Here is a 26,154-nt window from a genome sequence, read left to right as displayed (position 1 = left end):
CAATGGCAGATGAACCTCAGATAGATTTGTATCCCCTTAGGTGTGGTTTAGAGTCCACTTTGTCCTTAATGATCTACAGGTGCCATAGCTGTTGCTGTTGTACCTATAGTGCTTGATCAACACATTGCAACATTTGGTTGAATGGGTTATAAGGATTTTAACAACCAGACTATGGCAGAAGTAAAACTTGCCACACTGCTATTTAACTAACAGCTGTTAAATATGAAACGGACTCCTGTGGTTGCTGCTGTATTAGGGCAGTTTCTTCTTGCTCATGAGATTTTGAAATGCAATAGTATTTCACAAAAAAACGCCCCTCAGGATTTACCTTTTTTTTTTTTTTGTATAGGAAGCGAGTTTCTGTCTCTATCACTACCTCATCACATCGAACACGGTGATATTATTTCTGACTTCCTCTCTAGAATTCTCTCCATCTCTCTTTTGTTCCCTCACCCAAGGCTGCGGCAGGAAATGGAGTGTGTAAAACAGGATGTGAGGGTAGCCATACTTGTTTATTTTATACTGAAAGCCCACAGCCTGGCTAGAAACCCCCGATGGGTGACGCAAATGAACAGAGACAGTGAGACTTGGGACAGAGAAAGAGGCTGGTTTTGTTTTCACATTGTGTTTTTTTTTTTTTTTTTTATGACATTTTGAGAAACAACAGGTTTAATAAAATCGAAAATGTTGATGGAAATGACATACTGCCAAAAGATTGTGGCAAAACTTAATTTTTTTATAGAAATCAAGCAGTGAAGGGGAGATCTATTACATAATGATGTATTAACCGTCTGATGCATGTTTTGAGTTAAAAGTCAAAAGACCATTGCAGACATTGCTCACACAGCTGTCTATAATGTAAAGTCCATTGTGTTGTCACGTCTTGTTGACTGTAAATTCTTTATTGTAATTTATTTCATATTAACCCATCAATCCTCAATTGCTAATGCCTGCTGCCTTCTGATGTTCATGTAGTGAAAGTCACCCTCTCTGTCTGAGTGAGTTCATTTGTGGAGAACTGTGAAAGGAACGTACGTCACTGGCGAAATAGAGTATATGTCCTAAAGGCATGAGCTAATTCATGCATGTGTGAAGAGCAATGCATCACTTCCTAAATGTATGATGTCCTGTAGGCTGTGACACTATTGTTTTATGGCAATAATTAGATCAGTCATAAATGGGAGGCAAAAGCATCACTCAGCCGAATTGTGGAATTCAATCACTGCTGTGTGTTTAACGCTGACATTTGAATACAACTTAATGGAAAATTCCTAAAATTCCTAAATGTCCAGTAGGATATCTTAGAGATGCTTTAAATGTTAGTTCAGGTCTACAGCCAAACTAGCAGCTCTGTGATTCTATATTTAGACTTGTTGAGATATTTCAGTCTCGATCAACATTCTGGCAGTCATGTTCAGAAGAGTGACTGAATTCTTTTTGAGATTGCACAGCTTGAAAAAAAACCCTACAGCAAATGCAGAGATGGAACTCTAAACCGCATGAATCCAGACAGATGGTTTACAAAATGGATTGATTCAATTCTATAAATGATGTAGTATTTATATTTCAACGTTACGTTTTCAGTAGTGATTCAATTCTGCAAGTAGTGTAGTTGCTAGAAAGTTGTGTTATTGTGGTATATCTTTGTTTCCATAGAAAGACATTACATAACACAGTATCTGTGTCACAAACACAACTCGAATATAGGGAACTCTTATGGCTTGTGTTTAGTATTTAGAATGCAGTTCTCCCACACACTCAGTGAGGAGTATAGAGATTACATGTTGAACTCTTCACTGTCTACATTTCAAAGAAGGACTTTTTCAAAGTGTATTTGTCTCTCCCTGCTCACCTCCCACCCATCCAGCTCTGCCTCTTTTTCCATCTCGGTCTCCTCCGCCTCTGTCTCCCTTTTCTATTTCTGTCTCTATCATTCCAACTTCCCTCTGCTTCTATCAGCGTCATATCCATCACTTTGTCTTCAACTGTCTGACAATGTGCTGCTGATGTGATCGCATCTATGTCCATCTTTATCAGCGTTGCAACCTTTAGTGACTCAGCTGCAGCCGGTACACGCTTACGCGTTCCAGGCTGTTCTCTTCTAATTGTTCGTACTTCTGTACCAACAAAAAGTGATGCACAAAATTCATATATAACCAATGTAGTCGTGAGCCAGGCGACGTAGGATGAAGATCCAACACGGGACTTTCACCCAGGAGACCGCTGTTTGTGTCCTGTGTGAAACCAAAAGTAATGTTGACTAATTGAACTACTTTTGTTACGTAACTTCTGTGCTTAACTCCGTACGTAAGTTACATATTAAACCACAATCTTCACCTAAACCTAACCAAGTAGTGTTGTTGCCCAGGTTCTGCACTGAAGGCTCCCGTTCCTGGACATTCACAGTACAGAAAACTACCGTTTTACGAGGTTACGTTGTGTATGTGTGTGCTGTATTAGTCTCATGGATGTGTGTTGCAGTAACAGTTAGAATGTTTATTTGGAGACTTGAAACATTTATATTGGAGTTATTCTGAGCAATAAACTACTACAGACTCCACACTGTGCTCTATTCACAAAATGGACATTAGGTTCATACCTAGTATGCTTTTTCTGCAGTTGGTGCACACAAGAAATGTTTATACTTTATTGTGCACCAAATCACTTCAATGAAACTGTAACTCCAAAACATTACTGGCAAACAAACTAAATTGTTATTTTGTTGAATTGTTTATATTTGTTCAAGCTGTCACACCATCATACACAGTAGGGGCACCTCTATCTCCTTTGTGCATTGCATTGTGGGGTATTCTGATATGTGAATCAGATAAAGATAAAGAATCTTCTTTAAAAATAAAGATAATCACTACTACTCCCTGTTACTTTATCTCACAATCTGCTGCAACTGATTAGCAGTTTGCATATATAGTCTTAGTAAGGTAGTGTAATATACCGTATGTGCATAACTCCGAGATGTTTTTCGCAATAAAGACGTGTGTTTTAGGACATTGCTTTTGGCTGAATTTGTGTTGTGGATACGCAGCCATAAGAGGAATTGGCTTTGTTTACAATGCGTCGGGTATATTCCCTGCTGTGCTTTTTTAGCTGTTTCATTAATGCATGTCAAAGTCTCCACATTTGCGTTGCCTCAGATGCCCCCATTTCCCTCTTTGAATCCGATGTGTTCAGTCAGACAGCTTGCAGATGCTATCCTTCCTTCCCTAAAGCGTAATGCATCTTCACCAACATGTCTGCTGCTTTTTCCTGCCTTCGGTCTCTGTTGTGCCCACTCTTTTTGTCTCCTCTCCGATACCCCCTTGTCTTCTTGCTGCTAGGTAGATCTATCGCTTTTTTTCCACCGTTCATCTCCTTCTGTCTTTCTCTCTACCTACTATTTTTATTGAGCTCTTTGGTTTTACATTACAAGGTTTTCTTTCTTTCTCTTTCCATCTTTTTTCTCTCTCTGGATTTGAACGTCTTGGATGTGTGTGTGTGTGTGTGTGTGTGTGTGTGTGTGTGTGTGTGTGTGTGTGTGTGTGTGTACCCTCCCCTGTCTTTCTGGTGGTAAAAATAGGCGCTCTAGCACATCCCGAATCCCTAACAAGAAGCGTGTGTGTGGAGCTGGATCACATCTTTGGCGGAGATGTGTTTTCTTGTGAAGATTAAAGGATAACACTGTTATCTGAGTTCATTTTGTGGTCACTCTGCTCTAATTAAGGCTGCATTTTGCCTTGAGTGCTAAATTATACTTTGCTTACTAAACTACTTGTTATACCTTTGGTCTAAGACGGTCCATGAATATTAATAAACATGAACTCTCTCCCAAATCCCCAAAAAATTAGTGTTAAAACTCAAATTTGTGATGTCATCAAGTGTAAAGTGGTGAATTGCTGCATAGACAATTAATAAGGGTAGATGTGATGGTTGACACTGATGAGTATACTGGAACATTTTCTGTTTCAGAACTGAGAACACTAGAATAGAGCTCATTTGGGCGTCAACAATGTGAGCGGCCCCTCCGATTGGTTGCTCTGCTGTGTCTGCGCTTTCAGTTTTTCTCCAGGGCTGCCGGCCTGATTGGGGAGTGATCAGCGGCATCGGTTACACCTGGGCCCGGTGTGCCCCATTAATAAAAGCTTGAGCAGCAGAAGTTGTTTTTGTTGTTGACAGATCTCCTCTCACCCCGTACCTTTGCTGTGGCACTACTGACCCTACAGAGCCCTCCCATCCCTTTCTTTGACTAGTATCGACTTACTTTTACGGTTATACGTATACACATGTGTCTCCCGTCATTGTTATAGAGCCGGGCTGTGACAGAAAGAAAATAAACTAAATCAGTCCCCCATTCATTGCCTAAGGTGTTCCCCTTTTAAAGGAAAATGTCCGCTCCCCAAACGGTGACCATCCAATCGTAGCTTTTGAATTACTCCACATGTTGAAGCAGTGTGCAGCAGTGTGTGTGTTTCCGAAGTAGAGCGAACTCAGTGCACCAATATATTAACCATACTAGTCTTTATTTCCATGTCCTCATCTGTGGCTTACTAATGTTTGGTGTAAGATTGTCTTGTGTACTATATATCAACTAGTGGAATAGCACAAAGTAGAAGTGTCCCTATCAGGATGTGCCTGGAGGAAATTGATTTTATATATATATATATATATATATATGGTGATCTTTACATAAGCAAACGAGTAAACACACAAGCAGATGTGCATTTTTAAAAATAGATTAGGTAGGTTTTTTGCATCCACTGCATCCCTGATTTGTCCTCATTCTCTGTATGTCTTTGTTTCTCTTAATCCATCTGTCCCATTATGCCTTTGTTAAATGCTGATGCATGTGGAACATTTAGACAGGAAGTGCACTGCAGTTGTCCAAATATGGATGTAGATGTACTGTAGTCATTGGAGAAATATGCTGTCAAGTCCCTCAACAGGAAATGTGCTGCCTACGCCTTCTTAATGAGTTGTTTGTGTGTGTCTGTGTCTGTGTGTGTGTGTGTGTGTGTGTGTGTGTGTGTGTGTGTGTGTGTGTGTGTTTTTGGTATAAAATTGTCTGCTTAACAAACAGACTATTTGTCAGCATTCACCAGCAGCAGTGGACCAATGCTTCACATTCGAGCAGATAAACAACCCTTACAGTGTAATGGCGAGAAGCTGCTTGAATCTAAAATGTGCAGTACATATTTCAAATGTTACCTTCTTTATTTGGCTCAATGTATCCTTTTTTTACTCATCGCAAAGCGGCGCTATTATTACTACGCAACACGTCCACTGACCTATTAATTCTCACATTCTGCTTACAGTATGACTATCTCATCTGGTAAACAAGCTTAACTGATGTAGTGGGCGGTGAGAACCAAGAGATGAAATGTCAAGGCTTTATTGGTAATTAGAGTTATTCTCACACTGTGTTGAAACCCCATAGCTCCGTATGGTGCCCAGGCATGATACTGAGGGAAGGAAAAGTAACAATGAACTGCATAGGGGTTATGTGTTGTGGTTGTTTGCTAGACAATTTGACAGAACAAATGTCACCTGTACCAATTGCCCATGGTCGTTAATGAGCAACTATGTTTGTTTTGAGGGGGGAGGGGGTGACTTCCTGGATTCCACTCATCTAGGCTCAGGACTAAACTGTAAAATCTGGCAAGTTGATCTCATTTAAGAATGACTTCTATTATTAGCTATTATTTCAAAGATGTATGTCTTTTTGTCAAGTTCACTTAAATGTATTTACTTGCTTTTCTTAGGTTAATCCAATGCATCAATCTTGTTTCTGTTTGTGGGAACATCATAAAGTTAAGGTATGGAGGTAAATGGCGGATTTACAGAAGTATCTCCCGAAGCTCCAGGACACTGATACGCTGGGCTAACTCTGGGCCAGGCAATGTCAGGAGTGATCTGCCACCACTGATTGGAGATGCATCGCTGGCTCGGCTGCACTTCCTCTGCCAATTTTCTCTTTGCTCTCCCACAAGCAAGGCTCACCATAACCGCCTGAGGTCAACCGCGGTGGCCCGTAGGGGGCTGCTCGAGCTCACTCTGAGATGCCAGGGGCGCCTTCGTACCCGTGGCACTTTTACAGTAGATCCACTGTAGCAGCCCGGACCGACAGTATGAAGCCTTGGAGGCCCGAGCTCGAGCGCGATCTTGACCGCCTAGCTGAATCGTGAGAGTGTGCCGTTGATTGGCAGTGTGTCTCTTCGTTGATGAACATCAGCAGCTCGGTCTCCAGCCTGCTCATGGTGCATCTGGGGAGCAGAACTGAACGTCAGCATTCTGCAAACTTCTGTGAACACGGCCGCAATCAGGTCACGACCTGCTTACTTCAGTAACGGCACTTCCGTAGTTATTTGAACCCAAACAACGATCTTAAGTATTTCATGATTTCTTCCAACCTAACAAAGTACTGTAGTGGTGTTGCCTAAACCTAACCGAGTTGTTTTCCTGGAGTTTATTTTGAAAAGGCTGTGTTGCACATTACGAGCACAAATGCGCACGTGTTGCTGGCTTTCGTAGGAAAATTGCACAAAACATAAGGAGCAACTTTCCGTGACTAAGCATCATATGAGGATGTGTTGTCCCTGTGCATATGAGCCGTCAGCCCGTCTAGAGACACGACCCCCACACTGACAGAGCAACGCCTACCTCCTTCCTGTGTGAATGGAATAAGAGCATGCAGGATCTCTGCCCTCAACATCCCTGTGATAAGCAGTGGCTGTGTATTCAGCACCATGGAGAGCTCTTCCCTGCCAGTAAATAGTCTTAGCCGTCTGTTGTAGCAGAAGGATCGGGAGACTCTTTGCATAGCATGTCTGTTGTAACACCATAGCAGCTATCGTAAACCTATGCACCATGAAAACAACTCCACGCTATTATTTTCTATTTAAGCACTAATTATTTTTAGCTCCTTTACAGAGCAGGTGAATCCAGTTTCCAGCTTTCAGAGAAACAATATCTCAGCAACTGTGGCCCTTTGAGGTTGACAGATTGAATATTAAACTCCAGTTGTAGAGGGAGCTACAAAAAAGCTTTCGTCTACACTCTGGTAATTCAAGACTTGATCCTCTCTATTATCTCTCGGGGACCAGGCTGACGTCGGTACAGCTGATAATAAAAAAAATTGGTTGCCGTGTTGAACCAAAATAAAAATGTTTACTAACAGCAGACATTTTAATCCCAGCTAATGGAGTTTGATTTTGCGTATTTTCAAAGAAAGTCACGGAACTATTTTAATGGAAAGCATGCTGGAAGAGCCGCTATTATATCTATTATTCTGTTATTTGCTTCATCTCTAATGCAAATTCAATGTAAAGAAACACAGTTTCAAGACCCCCCCCCCCCCCCCCCCCCCCCCCAGTGTTATAGTGTTCATAAACTCTGTCACCTTTCACAGTAGCCAGTGACTGTTTCTATGACTGAAGTGACAAGTAGCTTTTGATGGATAAATTTAGATCAGTCACACTCCCAGGCATTATGACGCGATCACACACAGTGGCGTGCAGGTATTTTTATGCAAGGGCTAATACACACACACACACACACACACACACACACACACACACACACACACACAAAAGCTGTATTTAGCCTAGTTATTGTGGTGGTTATGTATGTATCTGCTTTTAACCCAGATACCATGACGATTAGCCAGTGGCTGTTGACAAGTCTCCGACACATTAAAGGCAACGTAGCACACACACACACACACACACACACACACACACACACACACACACACACACACACACACACAGACTGAGGATGACATAAGACCAGGTTGAAATACATTTGCAATACTTCCCATATGTGTGAGAGTGACCGCAACAGATTCAGGTATTAAAGTGCATCCAATTAAATAAATACTCTCATTTATATCAATTTGCTCCTAATGGTGCAAACCTCACACATCTGTTACCTGACCCAAATGTAACAAGGGGTACTCAGTAGAGTGCAGAGCTCCACCGGGGGGTGTCTGCAACGCCCACTGCTGTACTGTTTGATTAAATAAACACAACCAACAATTAGCTAACCTCTCGTCTAGACACTAAACCCGCTTCAGTTAAACTTTAAAAACAAGCAGCAACATATGCAGGCAATCAGCTCGTACAGTAAGTGTATAATGCACTCCAAAGAATCTTGCGGCGAGGTACTCAGCTGGTGGCCAAACGCACTGTCCAAACGACTCGGATGGGGGTTGAACATGCACTCCGCTGTGTTATCACTAGCGGCCCCTACCTGCTTGTAGCTTGTTAAGAGTAAGGAGTGAGGGGTCAGCATTCAATATCAGGATTGTAAAATGGGATAAACGGTGTTTTGAAAAAAAGTGTGAGTCACGGCGAGAGTCCTTGAGCGTGCAGACAGAAACGGCTACCCAAAATGTTATGCAGTCTCCTGGATAATTTCAGTGAGAAAAACACATGTCAATGAAGGGGATGACTCATTCAGAACTCTGATATCAATTGAAATTATTTTTTATCAGGATTCAAAATATCCTATTTGTATGTGAAAAAACTCCCTGTGTTTACAAAATAACTGAGCGTGAGGTTTTAGCCTGTACTCGATTTGAATCCTTCCACTTTCAAGTTTTGCGAAAGAGCTGTTTGTGTTTCTTGAACCTGATTGAGTTGCATGGCCTCAGCAGCTATGAATAATAAATGTCTCAAAATCAGTTGCATGAAACGTTTGCTTTGTATTTTAGGATCTGATGCATCCCTAAAGCTTCTCTTTGGGCCAACAAGGTGAGTCAGTGGTGTAGGTCCTTACATTATGGTCTGGCCAAAAGCCACAATAGATCCCACATCATCAAACCTCAAATGTTTTGGAGGATGTAGTCCGCCGAAGTAATAAATCCTTACACTCAAAATTGTAAACATTTTAAAACCAATACAGTAGCAAATATTGTTATTGTTTTGTTTTATAGTCATGGTTTTCATTGGTTTGCTACGGTGCGCTTTAACAAAATGTCTTGTCTTACTTCCATTGCTTTTTGTAATTGGATTAGAAATACATGAAATACATGTTTTACAGCAGATCTCTGCTTCACATTAATGCATTTGTGCACACACTGACACTTGGGGGGGGGGGGCTGCCTTTTACAAGGTGCAACCTCTGTCTGTTATACTTTTTAGCCACTGAGCAGCTTCAGCGGAGCAGGCAGGACAGCTCAAGAGTTTTAGCTCAAGGGCGTCTTGGCTGTTAGCTGGGGACTAAAAAAAAAAAGAAGTGTGTTCTATTCAAAAAAAAAGGTGGGTTGCTCATGTATGGTGGGCTTCTGGGGGAAGAAAGTACTAGAAAACAAGCAGTTGACCCGACCACAACCCCACTCTGTTCACTTTTGAAGTACTATTTTTATTGCTATGACACGATGGGACACCTAGTAGCAAGGTAAACATTGAGAAAAGAGCTTTATGCAATATTAATATTCCTCCCCCACGTCTCTTTTTCTCTGCATGTGTCTGGCTGTGATTCACCTTTTTACTTCTTTCTTCCTTGTCCTTCGCTCTCCGTTGCTGAGTACGATTTCTTAAAAATTTATAGTAATTCTATTTTTTTTTTTTTCAATACAGAATGCATTAAATGTGGCATTTGTGTGCGTCTGTGTGTCTATGTATGTGTGTGTATGTGTGTGTGTGTGTGTGTGTGTGTGCTTGTGTATTAAATGTGCCGCCTGTAAATAATGAAAGAGCGTGCTCATGTTTGGCTCGGTGTAAATTATTTAAGCGAGCCTGCACGCACACAAATACACCCCTGCGACATGCTGCCTGCGCGCCGCAGTGCTACCTGTCTCTTTCTGTCCGTCTCCCCCTCTCCTGCCCGGCTCTCTGCGTCTCATTTCTTATTGAGCTCCTCGGTTGGAAATTACAAGGTCGAGACAGCTTTTCTCAGGAAGTAAACATCTCAGTGGGCTGGCTTGGGACCAGCAGTTTCATACTCTGTTTCCAACTTGACCAAGTCTAAAGTACATCCTCCAGCTGGACTCACAAGGGGGGGACATAAAGTCTTTATTTAGTAACTTTGTTAAGAGGATGGAAGATGCATTGAGAGCAAGTTCAAATGGAGGAGCCCAGGGTTTATTCAAGCACAGACTCTGGGTCTGTTCTTTGTATTCTTTGTTCTTTTTTAGATCTTTTCCATAGGTCTTAGCCTTGCTTCCAGATAACAATTGCTAAGGAGCTGCGAGTGTTTTTGAACAGCATTTCTATGAATACGCAATTTGTTTTCATCATTTTCCAAAGCAGCACTTGAGAGTGAGTGCGATATCGGCTTTTTCGTGGTGGTGATGATGATGAGAATGCTGAAAACGCATTAAACTAACTTGACGCAATTACAACTGTCTGTAAGCCAAACTATGAATCCAACATATGTCAATTACAAAGTGTTGTTAAGGACCCAAGTAAATGGGTTTTTTTTTATACCTGGAATTGTTCAAGCAAAGCTCAATGTGCAGCCAACAGTCAGGTTTCTCTGCCCTGTATGATTCATGTTACCCAGTGGAGGGAAATACACTTTGATTGATATAGCTGCTGCTCCATGCATCATCAATTCTGACATCATTTCATCATAATTTCTGTATTATACCTATACTGCGTTTAATCCTCAACCAAATGGCATACGAACAATGCACAATAAAAAAAAAGACAATAGGACAAGTATAGACCTAAAAATGAACAAAAACGGTAAACATGTACTTTGTGGTTCCTTTTGCAGGCTGGAGAGTAATTTACGACGCTCCTATAAGTCGGAAGCACTCTTTATTCTACTATCATATCTAAAGACACGTCGGGCCCAGCAGTGCTCTTTGTGCTCGGTTGATTTAGATTCACACTAGTAGAAGATGGGTGCATGAACCAACAAGTATTCATAATGTTAAAACATGTAATTTTTACTCTCTTGTTGCAAACACTGTCAACACAAGAAACTACTCCACTAGCGTGGAAGGAGTAGAGGAGGTTTTCACCTCTATGGGTGAAGTGAAACACTTCTTAACCAGACCTAATTTGTAATCAACTGTCTTCTTCATGACCGTCAATGCCGTGCTCTGACTATTGATGGAGCTGCCAACAATGTGTTCTGACTGACTCCCCCCCCCCCCCCCCGGGGATTTAAGGTGAATTACTGCCCGTTAATTACAAAGCAGTGGCTGTAAATTAGGAAATAATAATGGTCATTATTGAGTCGTGCAAATGAGAAGAAGGCACCCTCACCAGGCACCTTTTTGTTACGGGTGGGAGAGCAAGGAATTATGTAAATACACAATGTTATCATCACTGATTGGATTATAATGGCTGCTAATGGAAAGGTCATTGTATTTTCAAGCTTAAGAGATGTGCATTTTCTTTATTTAATGTTTAAAGGAAAACACTGCGAAACATGTTGAAAAAGGGGAGGATAGAAAACACTGGAGATTTAAGGGGACAGTATACTCCATCAGAACTGCTTGTCTCCCCTTATTCTCTGCATTCAGAACCGCTGTTAACACTTTTGATTCCCAACATGGTCAGGCAAAACACATCTTACTATCTTCTGATTGAGCATTGACCGACACTTTGCTAGTTCTAGACGGTCTGTGGTTCGATCCCCGGCTCCTGCTCCACTAGTCTCATGTCAATGTGTCCTTGAGCAAGACACGTATCCCCAAAATGGCTCCCGTAGCTGCGTCTACGGTGTGTAGATAGATACTGAATTGTAAGTCGCTTTGGATAAAAGCATCTGCTAAATGACTGTAATGTAATATAATGTAATGTAATGTAACTAGTTGCGGGTTGCTCATGTACAACAACACTAGTTGTGTAAAAATAAAACCCTAAAATGCACTACAAAAGAAAAAAAAGAACAAAACAAACATAGCATTAACAACAGAGCTGCATCTGTCTGTGTACATAGTGCTGTTGCAAAGTCATTGCAAAGTAATTGTTAATTAGCTAATTAGCAAATATTACCATTAGTCCGTAGCTATAAAAGAACAATCTGACAATCTGGAAAGCCCCATGTTACTAAGCTGGCTGTTAGTTGGCTGTCAACTGTAAAATGTAATGAGTGCAGTATGGAGAAAATAATGGGGCCATTTGGAAAAAGCAAATGAGATATAACCTTATTCTGATTAGCTAAACACTGCTTTTTGCCTCTAAAATCTCCAACAGAGATCTCTAATAGGTGTCATTAGCGAGGACATAACAGGGCTTCCAGCAACATACACATGGGGAACGTGAATGAACGCCATAGATGGTGATCTTGAAGGGAACGTAGTTGGACTCTGGTGCCACATTAGCAACACAGGTGTTCACAGATGTACCTGCACTGCTATGGGGGCAAGTTAAGTCATCATATAATCATATATTTTTGGAGTCTATCGGAGGATGATTACAGTTAAATTGGTTTCTATCTGAATCAGGACTTTCTATTTAGAATCGAAAATTAGAATTGGTACTACTTTACGAGAATTGGTAAAGTCTCGATTAACCACGTTGTTGCCCTCGTCTGTGCAAATTCCAAAGCCGTTTGGATCCGCTTTCAAGTGGAAATCTTGTTAGACGAAAAAAAGAACAATCGAGCAATCCGCATTCCAGGTAACATTGAGAACTAAAGGGGCTGTTGGGGATTGTCTCGTATGCTTGTTAGATACTGCAGCTGTTTGATTGCTTCTGCGCCAACACCAGGAAATAAGTCCATAGTTGACACGTGAGGAGAAGAAGAAGCTGCTCCTCCTGTAAGAAATGTCCTCTCTTTGAGATTTGCCGTGCTCTTGTTTCCCATTGAGGTTGCTACACTGTTTTATTCTTAATTGTTTGGAAGATGAAAGATGACTGCTTCTTGGTTGTCATTTCATCTCTCTCTCTCTCTCTCTCTCTCTCTCTCTCTCTCTCTGGCTACTTTCAGACACACACACGTAAAATCAACAATAGGTCATTACGAGCTAATGCCATAATATGTTTGCCATGCCCTCCCACAATGCTTTGCTCCGTAGGCCAACACCATTTACTGATCTGCATATAAGCAAACAAAAACAGGGTCTTTGTGAGTGTGTGTGTGTGTGTGTGTGTGTGTGTGTGTATGTGTGTGTGTGTGTGTGTGTGTGTGTGTGTGTGTGTGTGGAGATGCATATGTGCGCTGTGTTTTGTGTATTCTTATGTAAGCATGCAGCCTCCTCTTGCCTCGAGGGTGATGATGGAAACAGTTTGTCATCCTCCCACTTCTTTCTCTCTCTTTCTCTCTCTCTCTCTCTGTCACACTCTCTTTCTTCATCCATTCAAATCAAATGTGCTTTATTGCCACAAAAGAGACATTTCCAGGCTAACATAACCGTTGCGACGCACACAACTAGCTAATTAATTAAGAATTTCAAACGCATATCAACAACGATATAGGCTGCAGGTTGTGTTACTCAAACAGTGTGACGTGGTGTCAGATGCTTAGCTGCAATGCCTGCAAACAACCACTGGAGGAGAAAAAGGCCACCAGTGAGTAAATGAATGAGTATGAGAGTAGTCTGAACTACTGTGTATGAAAAAAAAAAAACACACAAATGCTTTATGTCCTGTGTAGCTTTATTTCTCCTTTAAATTGTTACACTATTTTCAGATTATACTTTTGCATGAATCACAAAAATATATATATTGATGTCCCATATGGTGATGCTTTCAGCTGTTACAGTTATGGAAGAGTAAGTAGTCCCACTCAGTCAAAGTCAACCTTTCTCAACTGAGGGTGTCCATTAGGTTCCCGTCTTCAGAGTATTTGGTGTAACAACTGAGCAACTCACTTTAACTTCACTTTTCCCAAATTGACCAATCACAGAAGAGGAGTTGCAAGTTAGACTGGTCGATGGTACCTTTAACAATAGCAGACACGGAGGAAAAATACAGAAACAAAACACACTGCTTTATTGGGGTAAATTGCCTGGGAAATGTACTGTTCCACAAAGCAAGATTGAAGTTAACCGGATAGATTCACTGACTAACCCCTGGCACTTTGAGATTGTTGCACATTGTTGGTGTTTCAAGTTTAACTCCATACAATTATCAAGCTTTAGATTTAAAAATGTGTTTCATGACAACGCTGTATGATATGACAATGTGTAATGTGAGAGGCACCACTTGTATTGATGAACTTACAGAGCTTCACGAGTTCCAGCGCGATGTTGAGCTGTCCCGCCCACAAGTTACCGCTTTGATTCACTCTCACCGCTTTCATATTGCTGCTTTCATTATCAGCAGGCAGGGGTTTTCAGCGAAAAGAAATTAAAAAACAACAACAGCACATTACCTTCTCAGCTCAGACAGACAGCTAGCGACTAGCTGGAGGACATAGTGGAGCGTTTAGCAGCTAAAGTCAAGATATTTCCCTCAGGAGCTGGTAGAGACCAAAAACAGAGCTAAAAGAGAGTGGATATTGGATGCCAGGTGGCCAAAAACACGAATCCAAACAATAATGTGCTCCGAGACTGCGGGATGTGTAGCAAGTTTGCAATTTGAGCTCAAAAGACGATGATATATCATGTTCACAACTTCTTTCTGCTGCCACAACCAAAAGAAATCCATTGTATATCATGAATGCTAATATTGTTTTGTCTGTTGCGTAGACAAGTCTGCTTCAACTTCATAAGGTGATATCAATGATGTGTTCATCATGTGTTCATGTGACCGAAGTGACAAAATTAAATCAGAAGATATACCGTTTAAATATATTCGTGGAAACCTACTGCAGGGAAATCGCTCATGTAAGCGCTGTTCGCTAGTGTGAGGGATTTTATGTATATTGAGTGTCTGTGAGGGGGGTTTGAGGAATGTGCCAGGAGCGGGGGAAGTATACGTGCTGGCTGTGTGAGGTGTTTGACCAGAACAATGGGTTATCAGCCAATGTGCCTCCGCATTCAACACAGTCTTTTAGCTGTTTGATTTACTTTAAAATTTCAAGACAATGTACTTTACCAGCTTCCTGCGGCCTCTCCCCATGTCCGGCCTTCAGAGACGTTGATCACAGACATTTTCCCTCTTAAGTTTCCTGTTGTCTACCTATACAGATTTTTAGTAAAACGGCTCTGTGTACATTTTTCCTTGTGTGCACACCGAAAATGTTCGTGATCCTCGTCCTCTCCAGCTTTCTACGAGTCGAGTCCAGTTGAAGTCCCTTCGTGGTTTGCCAATTTCACTAGCCAATGCTGTTTGATGAATCTTGACACAAATGCGTGGCTAACTCATCAATCACTCCTTAAACACTGATTGTTATTGCAGATGCTTTCAAAGTAAGTCAATGCCAGGACTTGTTTATTCTAGCAGCTTATGGTCTATCAGTATTTGATGACTTTTCAAGAGTTTGCTTCAAATGTTCTCGACACTTGAATGGAAGCAATGTCTTCTCTTGTTTCTGTCTCCATCAGTCGTATGTTATCTTGCCTTCCATACTGCTGTATTTTAGACCATTAATGTCACTGTCTATCTCTCATATATTCTAATATATAACAGCCTGACCCAATTTAGATTCTTTGAATAAAATATTTATTGCCTCTTCCCAATTCATGATTAATATAAGCTTCACCCAAGAGAGCCCATTACCAAAATAAATCCTAAATCCTAGTATCTTATCCTAGTTGTCTTTTAGTATTTTTTTTCCCTGATCTTATTTTTAGTTTTCTCAGGTTGGCCAACTTATTTTGACATATTTTGTCACATTTTCATGAATTAGCTTTTTCTTCACACTGATTTAGGCTATCGTCCCTTATGGTTTTGCTTAGTTTGTTCTTAATTTGAGTCTGTTTGTTCCCACATGGACTTCAAACAGAAGACACAGTACTTTTAACCAATGCAGAATATATGGGAAAAAAGTATTCTACCGTTTGAAGTTTGAAAATGTTATGGACCATATTTATTAATATGAATTTAGTGTACCATTTTCTGTCTGTTGCGTTAGCTCCGCCTACCCTCTCTGGCGAACTGACAACTGCTGGGTGATGCGTCACTAACTGTCGCCACGGACACCTTGTTCATAATAAAGAAAACTAAAGGGCAACTTAAATGTAATGGCATATCGAAATGAATGGAAAGCCTAGCATAGCCGTCCAGGTTTGAATTAAATCTAATGAATTGTTTATATATTTAAATCTGTATGCATGATTTAAAACCAACAATCTGCATCGTGTTTTCCCCCGTGTAAACGTCTAGGTGAACAAAGCGTATTTTTAACGATAGGATGGGTTAATGGGATTTCTTTTGTCCTGAACGTTTCTCACCTTCTTCTTTATGCATCGGGAAGGGGAGTGTATCCATCTGCTGTGGCAGTTTGGATGACGGGGTGAGACAAATGGTGTCATTGCATTAACATCAAACACTCCCTAACCTCTCAGGGGATGGAAACACTGCATCGAGGACAATCAGCACTTGTGACTGTAATAAAGGCTCCCTCACGTTCGAAAAAGCTGCATCCTGTGGGGGGGGGGGGGGAGTTTTGACTTGTTCAGTGTGGTGTTGTAGAAGACGTTGTTGTACTGTGCAACTGACAACTCTCAAGGCATTTTCACACTTTCACACCTATGTGGTTTGCAGCACTCATTTTAACCCTGTTGGTTTGGGTCTATGGGAGCTCTGTAACCACAGTCAGAGCTTGCTGAGAGGCTGGTGTGTCAGTACATTTCCAAATGACCCTTAAAGCTTTTTTTATTATTATTATTGAGAATGTGAGCCACAGCAGCACCACAAAAAAAAATCGGTTGTGCCCAATTTGTACTTGATTGTGACGCTTGATTCTCCTTTTTCTCTGTTCTTAAGAACTTGACCATTGAAGTGTTTTTGCTGTCTGTTTCTGACAGTACAGATGATTGCTTTGACAAAAAAACACTCAGTGTGTGTGTGTGTGTGTGTGTGTGTGTGTGTGTGTGTGTGTGTGTGTGTGTGTGAGAGTGAGAATTGTGCCTCTGTTTGTGCGCTACAGCTCAGACAGACTGATTTCAAAATGTAGCAGGAACTACTCTACCGCTTCAAGTCCTCTTCATTTTGCTTGAGTCAAAGCAGGATGGCCTCACCTTGTTTTGCTCAAGGTTGGGAAAGAAGCTCTAAAAAATAAATGGATGAACTTGGATTGGACCTGTTTTTGCCAGAATGTCAAAATGCATTCACACCACGTCTATGTTTGGCCTCGCATGCTATCTGAAAGCACTTTTAGGCTTGTATTCCTGTTTTTCAAGCAAATGCTAAATGCCTAACCAGCTTTTTTTTTTTTTTTTTTTTTATAAAAAGAGCCACATTTCAGAAGGGATCCGGTAGCTTATGTTACACTGTGCCATAGGCTGAACCTGCCGATGGAGGCTACTTGAAATGCAACCAGCTGAACCACAGATGCCTAGCAGACACAGAGCCTGTTAACCTTTTAGAGGGTTGCATAGGATCTCTGGACGGCCTATAGAGCTGCACTTATGGCTGTAAATAATGAGTATTCTTTGTCAGCTATGCATTAAACATGCTACATTTGTGTGCAATTAAGTACTGTGATTTTACAAGCATTACAGCTTGCTGTGTGTGGCTCTCCCCTGTGTCCCTCTATACTGCCCCATCTAATCACGGTGGAAATTAAATTTATTTTAACGATTATTAGTAACTGTGGAAATAAGCTTATAGTGGAACCATAAAGCTCATAGCAAGACTTGGAAGTGTCTAAAGACATCTTCAATTATTCACAATATATATATATATATATATATATATATATACATACATATATATATATATATATATATATATATATATATATATATATATATATATACATACATACATACATACATACATACATATATATATACATATATACATACATACATACATACATATATATATACATATATATATACATATATATGTATATATATATATATATATATATATATATACATACATACATACATATATATATATATATATATATATATATATATATATATATATATATATATATATATATATGCGTGTGTGTGATCTGAATAGCTGCCTGTGGATATTACGCTTGCCAGAGGGAAAACGATAGAAAGTGCAAAAAAAAAAGAAAGAAAGAAATGCTGATGGTTATGTAGTGATTCACGGTACAGGTGTGTGACTAGTGCAGTGCCCGTTTGAAACGTACCTGTTCAGAACGGGACGATTGCTTGGTCTTACGATGTTGCTGCTTGAGCGATTTCTCAAGTTCCACTCGTACAAACAACTTCACACTCACCACTGTGCTTCCCAATGCACCTGCCATGCCATGGTTGCATCCGTAGACTTTATAAAAGAAGTTGAAGTTGTCACCCTGACGTCACCCATTGTGGATTACGGTTTTTAAACCTCAAGTTCTACACAGTTTGACTTTATTTGTTCAACTAGAGGAGTCACCCCTGCCATTGGAAAGAATGCAAGCTTATGGCACCTCCGCATTGGCTTCACTTTTGCGTGAACTGGTGGTTGCTGCCCCTAGCAGTGCTAGAGTATACGCATCATTTGGGTGCCAAAGCACACTCAAACATAGCTTACATGGAATGCAGTTAGCTTCATGCTCTACATTGTATCCTGGACCAATATGGTATTGACTACTTTTACATTATATATACGAAAGGTTATACATTTTAATGGCAACAATCCTTGATCGCTCTTGGAACAATGAGCTGATAAATCATTTTTTATCAGATGCTTTTTAGCACGACAGACGTGTGCACTTGCGTATGCATTTTGAGGGATTGCGATATTAATGTTGTGGCATAGAGACTGTCTTGTGAGCACAATATCATCTGATAGCCGGTGATGGATGCACTCCGTAGTGTCTAAAAAAAAAACCAGTATTGTGATGTAATGGTGCGGAAATAGCATTGTAGACCAGATATTACACAGCGCAGCCATGGATCAGGCACTTAAAGCACCGCTGTTAGGCTCCCACTGCCAAGATATCCTATTACAAGTCTTTCTCCTCTTTTCTTTCACCGCTTCTCTTTCTTTCCCAGTGAAACTCGTAAAGCACATGAGTGTGTTTGTAACTGCACCTAAAATCAATACACAAGTGGTATCTGCGTGCGTCCGGTCTATATGTGTGCATTAAACATGCATTTGTGTGTATGGTTTTAAGTGTGTGTGTGTGTGTGTGTGTGTGTGTGTGTGTGTGTGTGTGGGTCCATCTGTGTGTTCTCTCATTTCTCTGCTATCGGACTGACCTTGCCGGTGACCGTCTCGTGTTTCTGGCAGCTCATGTACTCATCCAGCTGGCTGTTCCTGCCTTTGATTGATTTGATTTGATCCATTAAGTCCAAATCAGTCATGAAGAGGAGATTGCGATGGAGGCTGCGAAGCAGGTTAAAGAAGGATTTCTCAGCCTTGATGCAATAAAAAAAAAACATGCGTGTGCAGAATGACTCGCAGGTTAAAATGAGCAAAGTGGATTGATTGGAATTGACACCAAACTCCTCCCCTGGACAGCAATTGAAAACTGACTTCCAGTTTTCCTGGCCTGAAAAAACCTGTTTACGGTATATCACCGCTTAAACCTGTTTTTTATCTTTTCAAACAGGTTGAACCGGCATTTGTCATTACGACCCGTTCTGCCAGCAACATCAGCAACCTCTGCTGAAGGCGTCACATCGCTAAATCCAACTTTTAATGCATCAGTAATGTAGGTGGCTCTTCACTGGTTTGCCTAACTGAGTTTATTAAGAAAAAGGATACATGCATACTGAGCATCCGATCATCAGCCATACCACTTTATTATGTATCCTTTCACTCACCCCTTCTCTTCCTCTCCAAAACACTCCGCCCTTCCATTCCAATTTGTTGGTTGCATACAGGTAAACAGTCCATGTGGAGAGCAAAAGAGGCATAACACATTGACCGAAATGCAATCTCGATACAGTTATTGTCAGATGGCAATTTAGCTCCTTATTAGCGTTTATATTTATTGATCTGCATCCATATACGAATATCCGTTTATAGAACGTAGCTGCCGATTAGATGCCGTTAATCAACCCCATTCTCACGTCTCAGGTTACCAGTCGATCTGTAAACAATTACCTGCTCACAGAAGAGGAAGTCTTGGCCCAGATATCAGTTAGCAGTAATCTGAATATTGGCTGGTGACAACAGAACCCACAACATTTTGCTGCTTCCCCCAGCGGCTAAATCATCGTCAGACCAATAGCTGATGTGTTCCGGGATTGTGTTAGAATGAAATGACTTGCCCGGAACAAACGGCTTTAGCCTCAGTCTTTTAGCATTATATCAGGTATGTCGTCATTACATGTATATCTATAACACTTATCTCACAACATGCTCATTTCAAAACAAGCTAGAGACATAAAAAAAAGTCTGCATTTTCAACCAACCAATCAAGCTACCTTTAGCTTAATTAGCTCGCTAGCTACAGCTGATCAAATTTCCCGGCAACATTTGCCAGCTAGAAATGACAAAGCTGCTGTTCTCATTGCTTGAACAAATCATTAGAAACTGTTATCATTTTGAATTTAATAAATGTTTGTGTTCCAATAATTTTCAAGACTTCCTGCTCGTATGTCTGTATGATATTTGTACACACAAAGAATATATTTTGGCATCTGTTTTGAATGCAAAACAGCTCATGCATATCAAAGTAAAGTCTTTGTGTGGTTGGGATCACTTTCGCTTGTTTAACTATGTGTGTGCCTGTGTATCTACATTTGTTGGTTGCTCATATGCTCATATAGGCATGTTCAGAGTTTCTAGAGCTTGCCTGTGTGTGGTTGTGTGTGTGTGTGTGTGTGTGTGTGTGTGTGTGTGTGTGTGTGTGTGTGTGTGTGTGTGTGTGTGTGTTTGGCCTTGCTCAGTGCAGCCATCATAAAGTGCACTAATTGAATAAAGAGTAATTGTGATGTATTTAAGCAGTCGCTGAACCCTGTTGTTCAAGTGGGTAAAGCCATTAGCTTAAGCATAAGGTCTACTCCAGTGGACACACAAAAACAAAACCAACTTGTGGAAGCAAGGAAAAAGGATGGCAGTTAGTTAAGTGGCCTGGGCATTTGTGGGTTTTTTTTTGTTATGCGTTACATGCTGGTACAAACAACCAATCTTTCAAAATCAAAGAGTACATCTAACAGTGGCCTTATGTTGTTGTTATTTAGCCTTTCTGAGGGTATCGGCAAGATGACGCTGCGATATTCAGGCATACATGGTGATTTATTCACTCGCACTATTTTCACATTTGTACTAACAGTATTATTAATTGGTTGATATTTAAAAACAAAATAGGCTCCAGTATATATCATGAGAAATCAAGCGTATTTATCTAAAATCAGACATTCAGCACCCCTGTGTAGCCAGAATGGAATAATCCTTTGATTTACAACCACGTTTTTTTCACTGCTGCGGCCATTCGACTGTGAGATTGGCAGGTTGAATCGTGCGCCCGAGATCGAATCATCAAATCGAATGTGTAGATTTGTTGGTTAAATAAAATGAGAGACACATCTGCCATAATAAATATCCAATCAACAATCCCATATACTATAACATACAAGTGTATATATAGTATAGTATTCTTTGCACGCTATATTCCATAACGGGTGATTGAAATACTACAAAGCAAATGCACTATGTCAAATTAAATGACACAGATATGCCCCTAGACTGATCCCATATTATCATAATCTGCCGCAGCCTGTAGGAATCTGACAAATAAAAGGAAAATCTAAAGAGCGGTTTCTTTATTTGCGCCCGCATCTTAGACAGCAATCTCAAATTGCTTATTATAAAATCTTGTCCGTAATGATGCAATTGTCTGTGTCACTTCAATCTTTTTAGGTCTGTGTGGATTGCGGAGCTGTTTGAATAGGATGTTTCAGTAAACAACATTGCTCTCCTCAACGAGGGCCCAGCGCTCTGAGACTTGTTGGAGAACCCTTCAAAACATGAAGTGTTTTTCTAACTCTGACATGACTAATCTATTTTAACAACGCAAGTACCATAGCGAACTACGTGACGCTCCTCAACAAAGAGCCCTGCCAACCGCTGGATGACACTTTAGGATGACACGTCCACGTCACGCGTTAAAGAAGGTGGTGACGAGCTCTTTACTCGGTGCACAGTTTGGTAGGTCAGAGAAGGTACTGCTCTTAGTTGTGACTATTATCAGGAAATACCACGTATTTCTGATGCCTTTTTGCAAATTCACCAAATTGTCTTAGCAGTAGAAATGTGCCCCTTATGACATCAGATACGATGACCTTCAATGGCATTAAGGTTCTACTGATGGACACAGCCACTGGGTTAAAGAGATTACATGATTTCTCTCAAGACATCGCGAGTTTAAACCCGTCTTAAACCACGCAGCTAAGCTACTGATGGTGCAACAGCCCCTATTAGACTTAGACGGCAAGACATTTCGGGATTCTACATCGCTGCTTAGCTCACAGATGTAAATGAAGAAAATGATGTTACAGGATTGCTTATTTGTTCTTCACACTGCAATATATGGCCACAGATGTAGCACTGGCTAATTGGATGCATATTAAGTATGAAAAAGCTGATCAGGAGAAACGCGAAGTCTGCAGAATCTTCAATCACAGCAGCTTGGCAAGCTTCAAAAGAGTTTGAATGTGCGAATACTTGCAAGTCGCCGCTTTTAACTGCCAAATCGTCCCACTGTTTATCCCTGTGAGATTGGAATGCGGCCTGAGATCAGCTTCAGTAAATGGAACGTGTGGAGAATCCGTTTGAGCTGTCCAGGACGCCAGTTGTTCATCAGTGAGCAAACCATGGGTGAAACTGGCTTTATGGAAAAACCCTTTAGGGAACCGGGATGTCCGCGTGGAAAGGCTTTCAAAGAAGTGGATAAAGCGGGCTGCACACATGTGTGAGACAGAATCGTATTCAACACAGCACTCCAAACGGAGCTTAATTTGTCCTCCTTGCCCATAATCCCGTTAGTTAATTCACCGTTTCATTTGATCCCACTGGTCCTACATGTCACCTCAAGCTACACCGGTTCTATATGTGTGCGTTTATGAAGAGGAGTTTGTGTGAAATTGAGCTCAATTTAAGTGTAACCTTTCTTTACATATATATATATATATATATATATATATATATATATATATATATATATATATATATATATATATATGACAATTGATATGCAGCCTATGCGTCTTTTCCCATTCTGTGTATATGGTTTGCTTGTCACATATAAGTGTGACGGTGTGGCGCTGTGATCATCTATCCTACCTCGCCTCCTCTCGCTAAATGAAATTACGTCTCCCCCCGTTCCCTTTCACAGCTTAGCCCTTATTTTAATTAGCTCGCTGTCTGATCTCTTTTTTTCTCCCTCTCTCCCTCTCTCTCTGATAATTCTCCCTCGCTTCCTTTGCTTTTCTCTGTCCCTCTCGCTCATTCGCTCTCATTACTGTACAGTTATTTCTCAGGGTAATTAATGAGCTGATATCTGCTTTTGTGTCACAAGGGTCGTGAGCTTTCATTCTCTCTCTCTCTCTCTCTCTCTCTCTCTCTCTCTCTCTCTCTCTCTCTCTCTCTCTCTCTCTCTCTCTCTCTCTCTGTGTAGCACATGAGTCATCGGGCGCTCTATCTTTCCACTCTTCTTTCTCTGCACTCAAATAGAGAGAGAAAGGGAATACGGGGATTGTATGACCTCCGATGTCGCCGCATATGTCTGTTCAGTAATTACGCTGAGAAATGAAAGAGAGAGATATATAGTGAGTGGACCGCACAACTAGATTAGAGAAAGGTGAATGGCTTCGTAGTCAGACCTGGGTAGTGATTTGATGTAATATGAATACGCAGCAGTAATAGCAACCTGCAGTAGAGCGTCGTCTCACTGACTCCATTCAGATAGCAACAAGGAAGGTGTCAATTACTGGAACGCAGCGCGAACTCATCTCCAAACACTTCTCTGAAACTGTCGTTCTGTCAGTCATTGCAGTGTCCCATGTTGCTGTTGTGCAGAGACAGCATTAAACGATAAGGGTGGTCATGCTTTATGTTTTTAATAAGTATTAATAAAACTGACTTGCCCACAAAAAATAGGGTAATACCACCACTCTTTACTGACAAAATAAGTTTTCACACAAAATCTTCAAAATCACCTTCTTTTTTTGTTTTTGTTTGCCAGAACAAAGTGTGAGAATGGTTTACTGAGGCAAAACCTGAACTGCTTTCACCCTCACCCAGCCTGTTCATGTGCATACGTCTGTGCACGAGTGTGTGTGTGTGTGTGTGTGTGTGTGTGTGTGTGTGTGTGTGTGTACGTGATCCCTTTTAATCCTGACTCGCCCGTGTCCTTCAAACCCCAATCAAGGTTGTCATTAATGAGCATTTTCTCTCCCTGCCTCTCTATTTAAATCATTCATAATTAACTACAAGCACTGCTGCTTACTACTGTTGACTGAGTGTGTGTTTGTGTGTGTGTGTGTGTGTGTGTGTGTGTGTGTGTGTGTGTGTGCGTGCATAGCAAAACGGATGAGCAATAAATGACTCTAATAAACATCTCCTCTGGTTCGATTAGCGATGGCTTAAAAGTTGGTGGTGAATCAAACTCTTTGGGGCCTTTTGGGTTCATCTAGTCATGTCTGATCATGAGGATTTTTAACTTCTTCAGGATCTGACTCACTCCAGTTGCCAAGCGCGATGCATGTTCGGGAGTTAGTCACTGATGTGCGAGTCAGCCTTGTCCATACTGCGCAGATCATCCCGGGAATGTATACACTCAACCAATACAGCTCTCTGGATTCAGAGCGACATTCGCTTTTGTTGATATAGAAGGAAGTGCAGTGGATGATAAGCGGTCCATTAGTCCAGCGCAGCATGAGGAAGTGTACCCAATAGAGAGAATACAGTGTGCACAGTGTGCGGCGCACATGGTTTTCTTGCACTGCATACTGAAGACTTTGAAGAAACACTGGGAATATATATAAAAAAAATCAGTCATTAAGTATAATTCCCTATAATTTCCCCGGGTAAAGAAATGCCAATGTTTCCATTATGGCTTCTACAATATCTGTTAAGTTCCTACTGAAAGTCCAATGACATTAACGTCTCCATTCCCTTCTCGCTTTTGTCTCCGTCTGTCTCAGGTGTCGTGTCCAGGTGGGGTGGTAACCATGGAGAGGCTGTTGCTGTGCGTGATGCTGGCAGTTGCCATGGCAGTGCGGGCACAGATCTGCCCGAAGCGCTGCGTATGTCAGATCCTGTCACCCAACCTGGCAACCCTCTGCGCCAAGAAAGGTCTACTGTTTGTGCCGCCGAACATTGATCGGCATACAGTGGAGCTGCGGCTGGCTGACAACTTTGTCACAAGGTAACAGTCACATCACTAACACTGCTATTAAAGGAATAAAAAAAAAATTAGCAGTTTTGTAATTAATTACTCACCCTGTGTTGCCTTGTGTTCCTGAAGAAAACTTGTATTGTATGTCTCCACGTCTAAACGAAGAATCCAAACACGTCCAGATTTAACAACAGCAAACATTTCTAGCAAATTACAACCATTTTGAATCTCTCATACAATCAACTCAAATAATCCACATCTCATTTATCCAGTCGTATTCTCACTATTTCCCAAAAACATGCATCTTTGCTAAAACTTTTATCATTTAAAAGACTTCGGATTCATCCAGCATCGCGAGGATGAGATGAGCGCACATGCCTAATGAAATAATTTGGAATGGTTTCCTTGTCATCGAAGTAACCCCATGTGGAGTGTTTTGGAGTCAATGTATGAAAGTAGTTCTCCAAAACTCAACAGCTGCTAAACCGGTAACAGAATTACCAAAACTTCACCAGCCTGTCAAATATCTTCCTTTAAATATTTAGTAGAAATAGAAGTAGTCGTAGAAAATTTCCACCAAGACAAAGTAAACTCCTCAACTGGAAGATTAAAAAGTGACTCATGGTATACAATGTTTCTTACATATGATATTACTACTTCACTAGCATTTAATTATTAACAACCAATGTATAATACTTGAAGAACGATGTACAATAGTACTTGGAAAGTTCAGCCGTTATGTGCGAGAATGAAAAAAATTGTTCCCTCAAAGCTGGAAACAGAGACACTGATCTATGATGTCATGAAGCGAGAAAGCCCGGAGCCTCTCCGGCGAAGATGAATAAGTCGCTGAATCTTTGGACAGAGTGGCATCGCCCAGGGTGCCTTTTTATG

The 26,154-nt window shown here is 40.9% G+C and overlaps 1 protein-coding gene across 2 annotated transcripts in view; it reads left to right on the top strand.

The window, feature by feature from the left end:
- Positions 1–26,154, top strand: part of LOC137877855 (leucine-rich repeat and fibronectin type-III domain-containing protein 5-like) — a 100,697-nt gene that overhangs the window by 54,392 nt on the left and 20,151 nt on the right. For both annotated transcript variants that reach the window (XM_068718011.1, XM_068718012.1), the window contains one exon: positions 25,067–25,290. In XM_068718011.1, the coding sequence (XP_068574112.1) occupies positions 25,094–25,290 (197 nt within the window). In that variant the 5' untranslated portion in view covers positions 25,067–25,093. The remainder of the gene's footprint in view (positions 1–25,066; positions 25,291–26,154) is intronic.

Source organism: Cebidichthys violaceus, unplaced genomic scaffold, assembly GCF_023349555.1.
Source record: "Cebidichthys violaceus isolate CVI_PGR_0920_01 unplaced genomic scaffold, fCebVio1.0.p SCAF_22, whole genome shotgun sequence".
NCBI classification, from domain to species: Eukaryota; Metazoa; Chordata; class Actinopteri; order Perciformes; family Stichaeidae; genus Cebidichthys; species Cebidichthys violaceus.
Note: the sequence above shows the minus strand (reverse complement) of the source record. Positions and strands in the feature narration are given on the sequence as shown.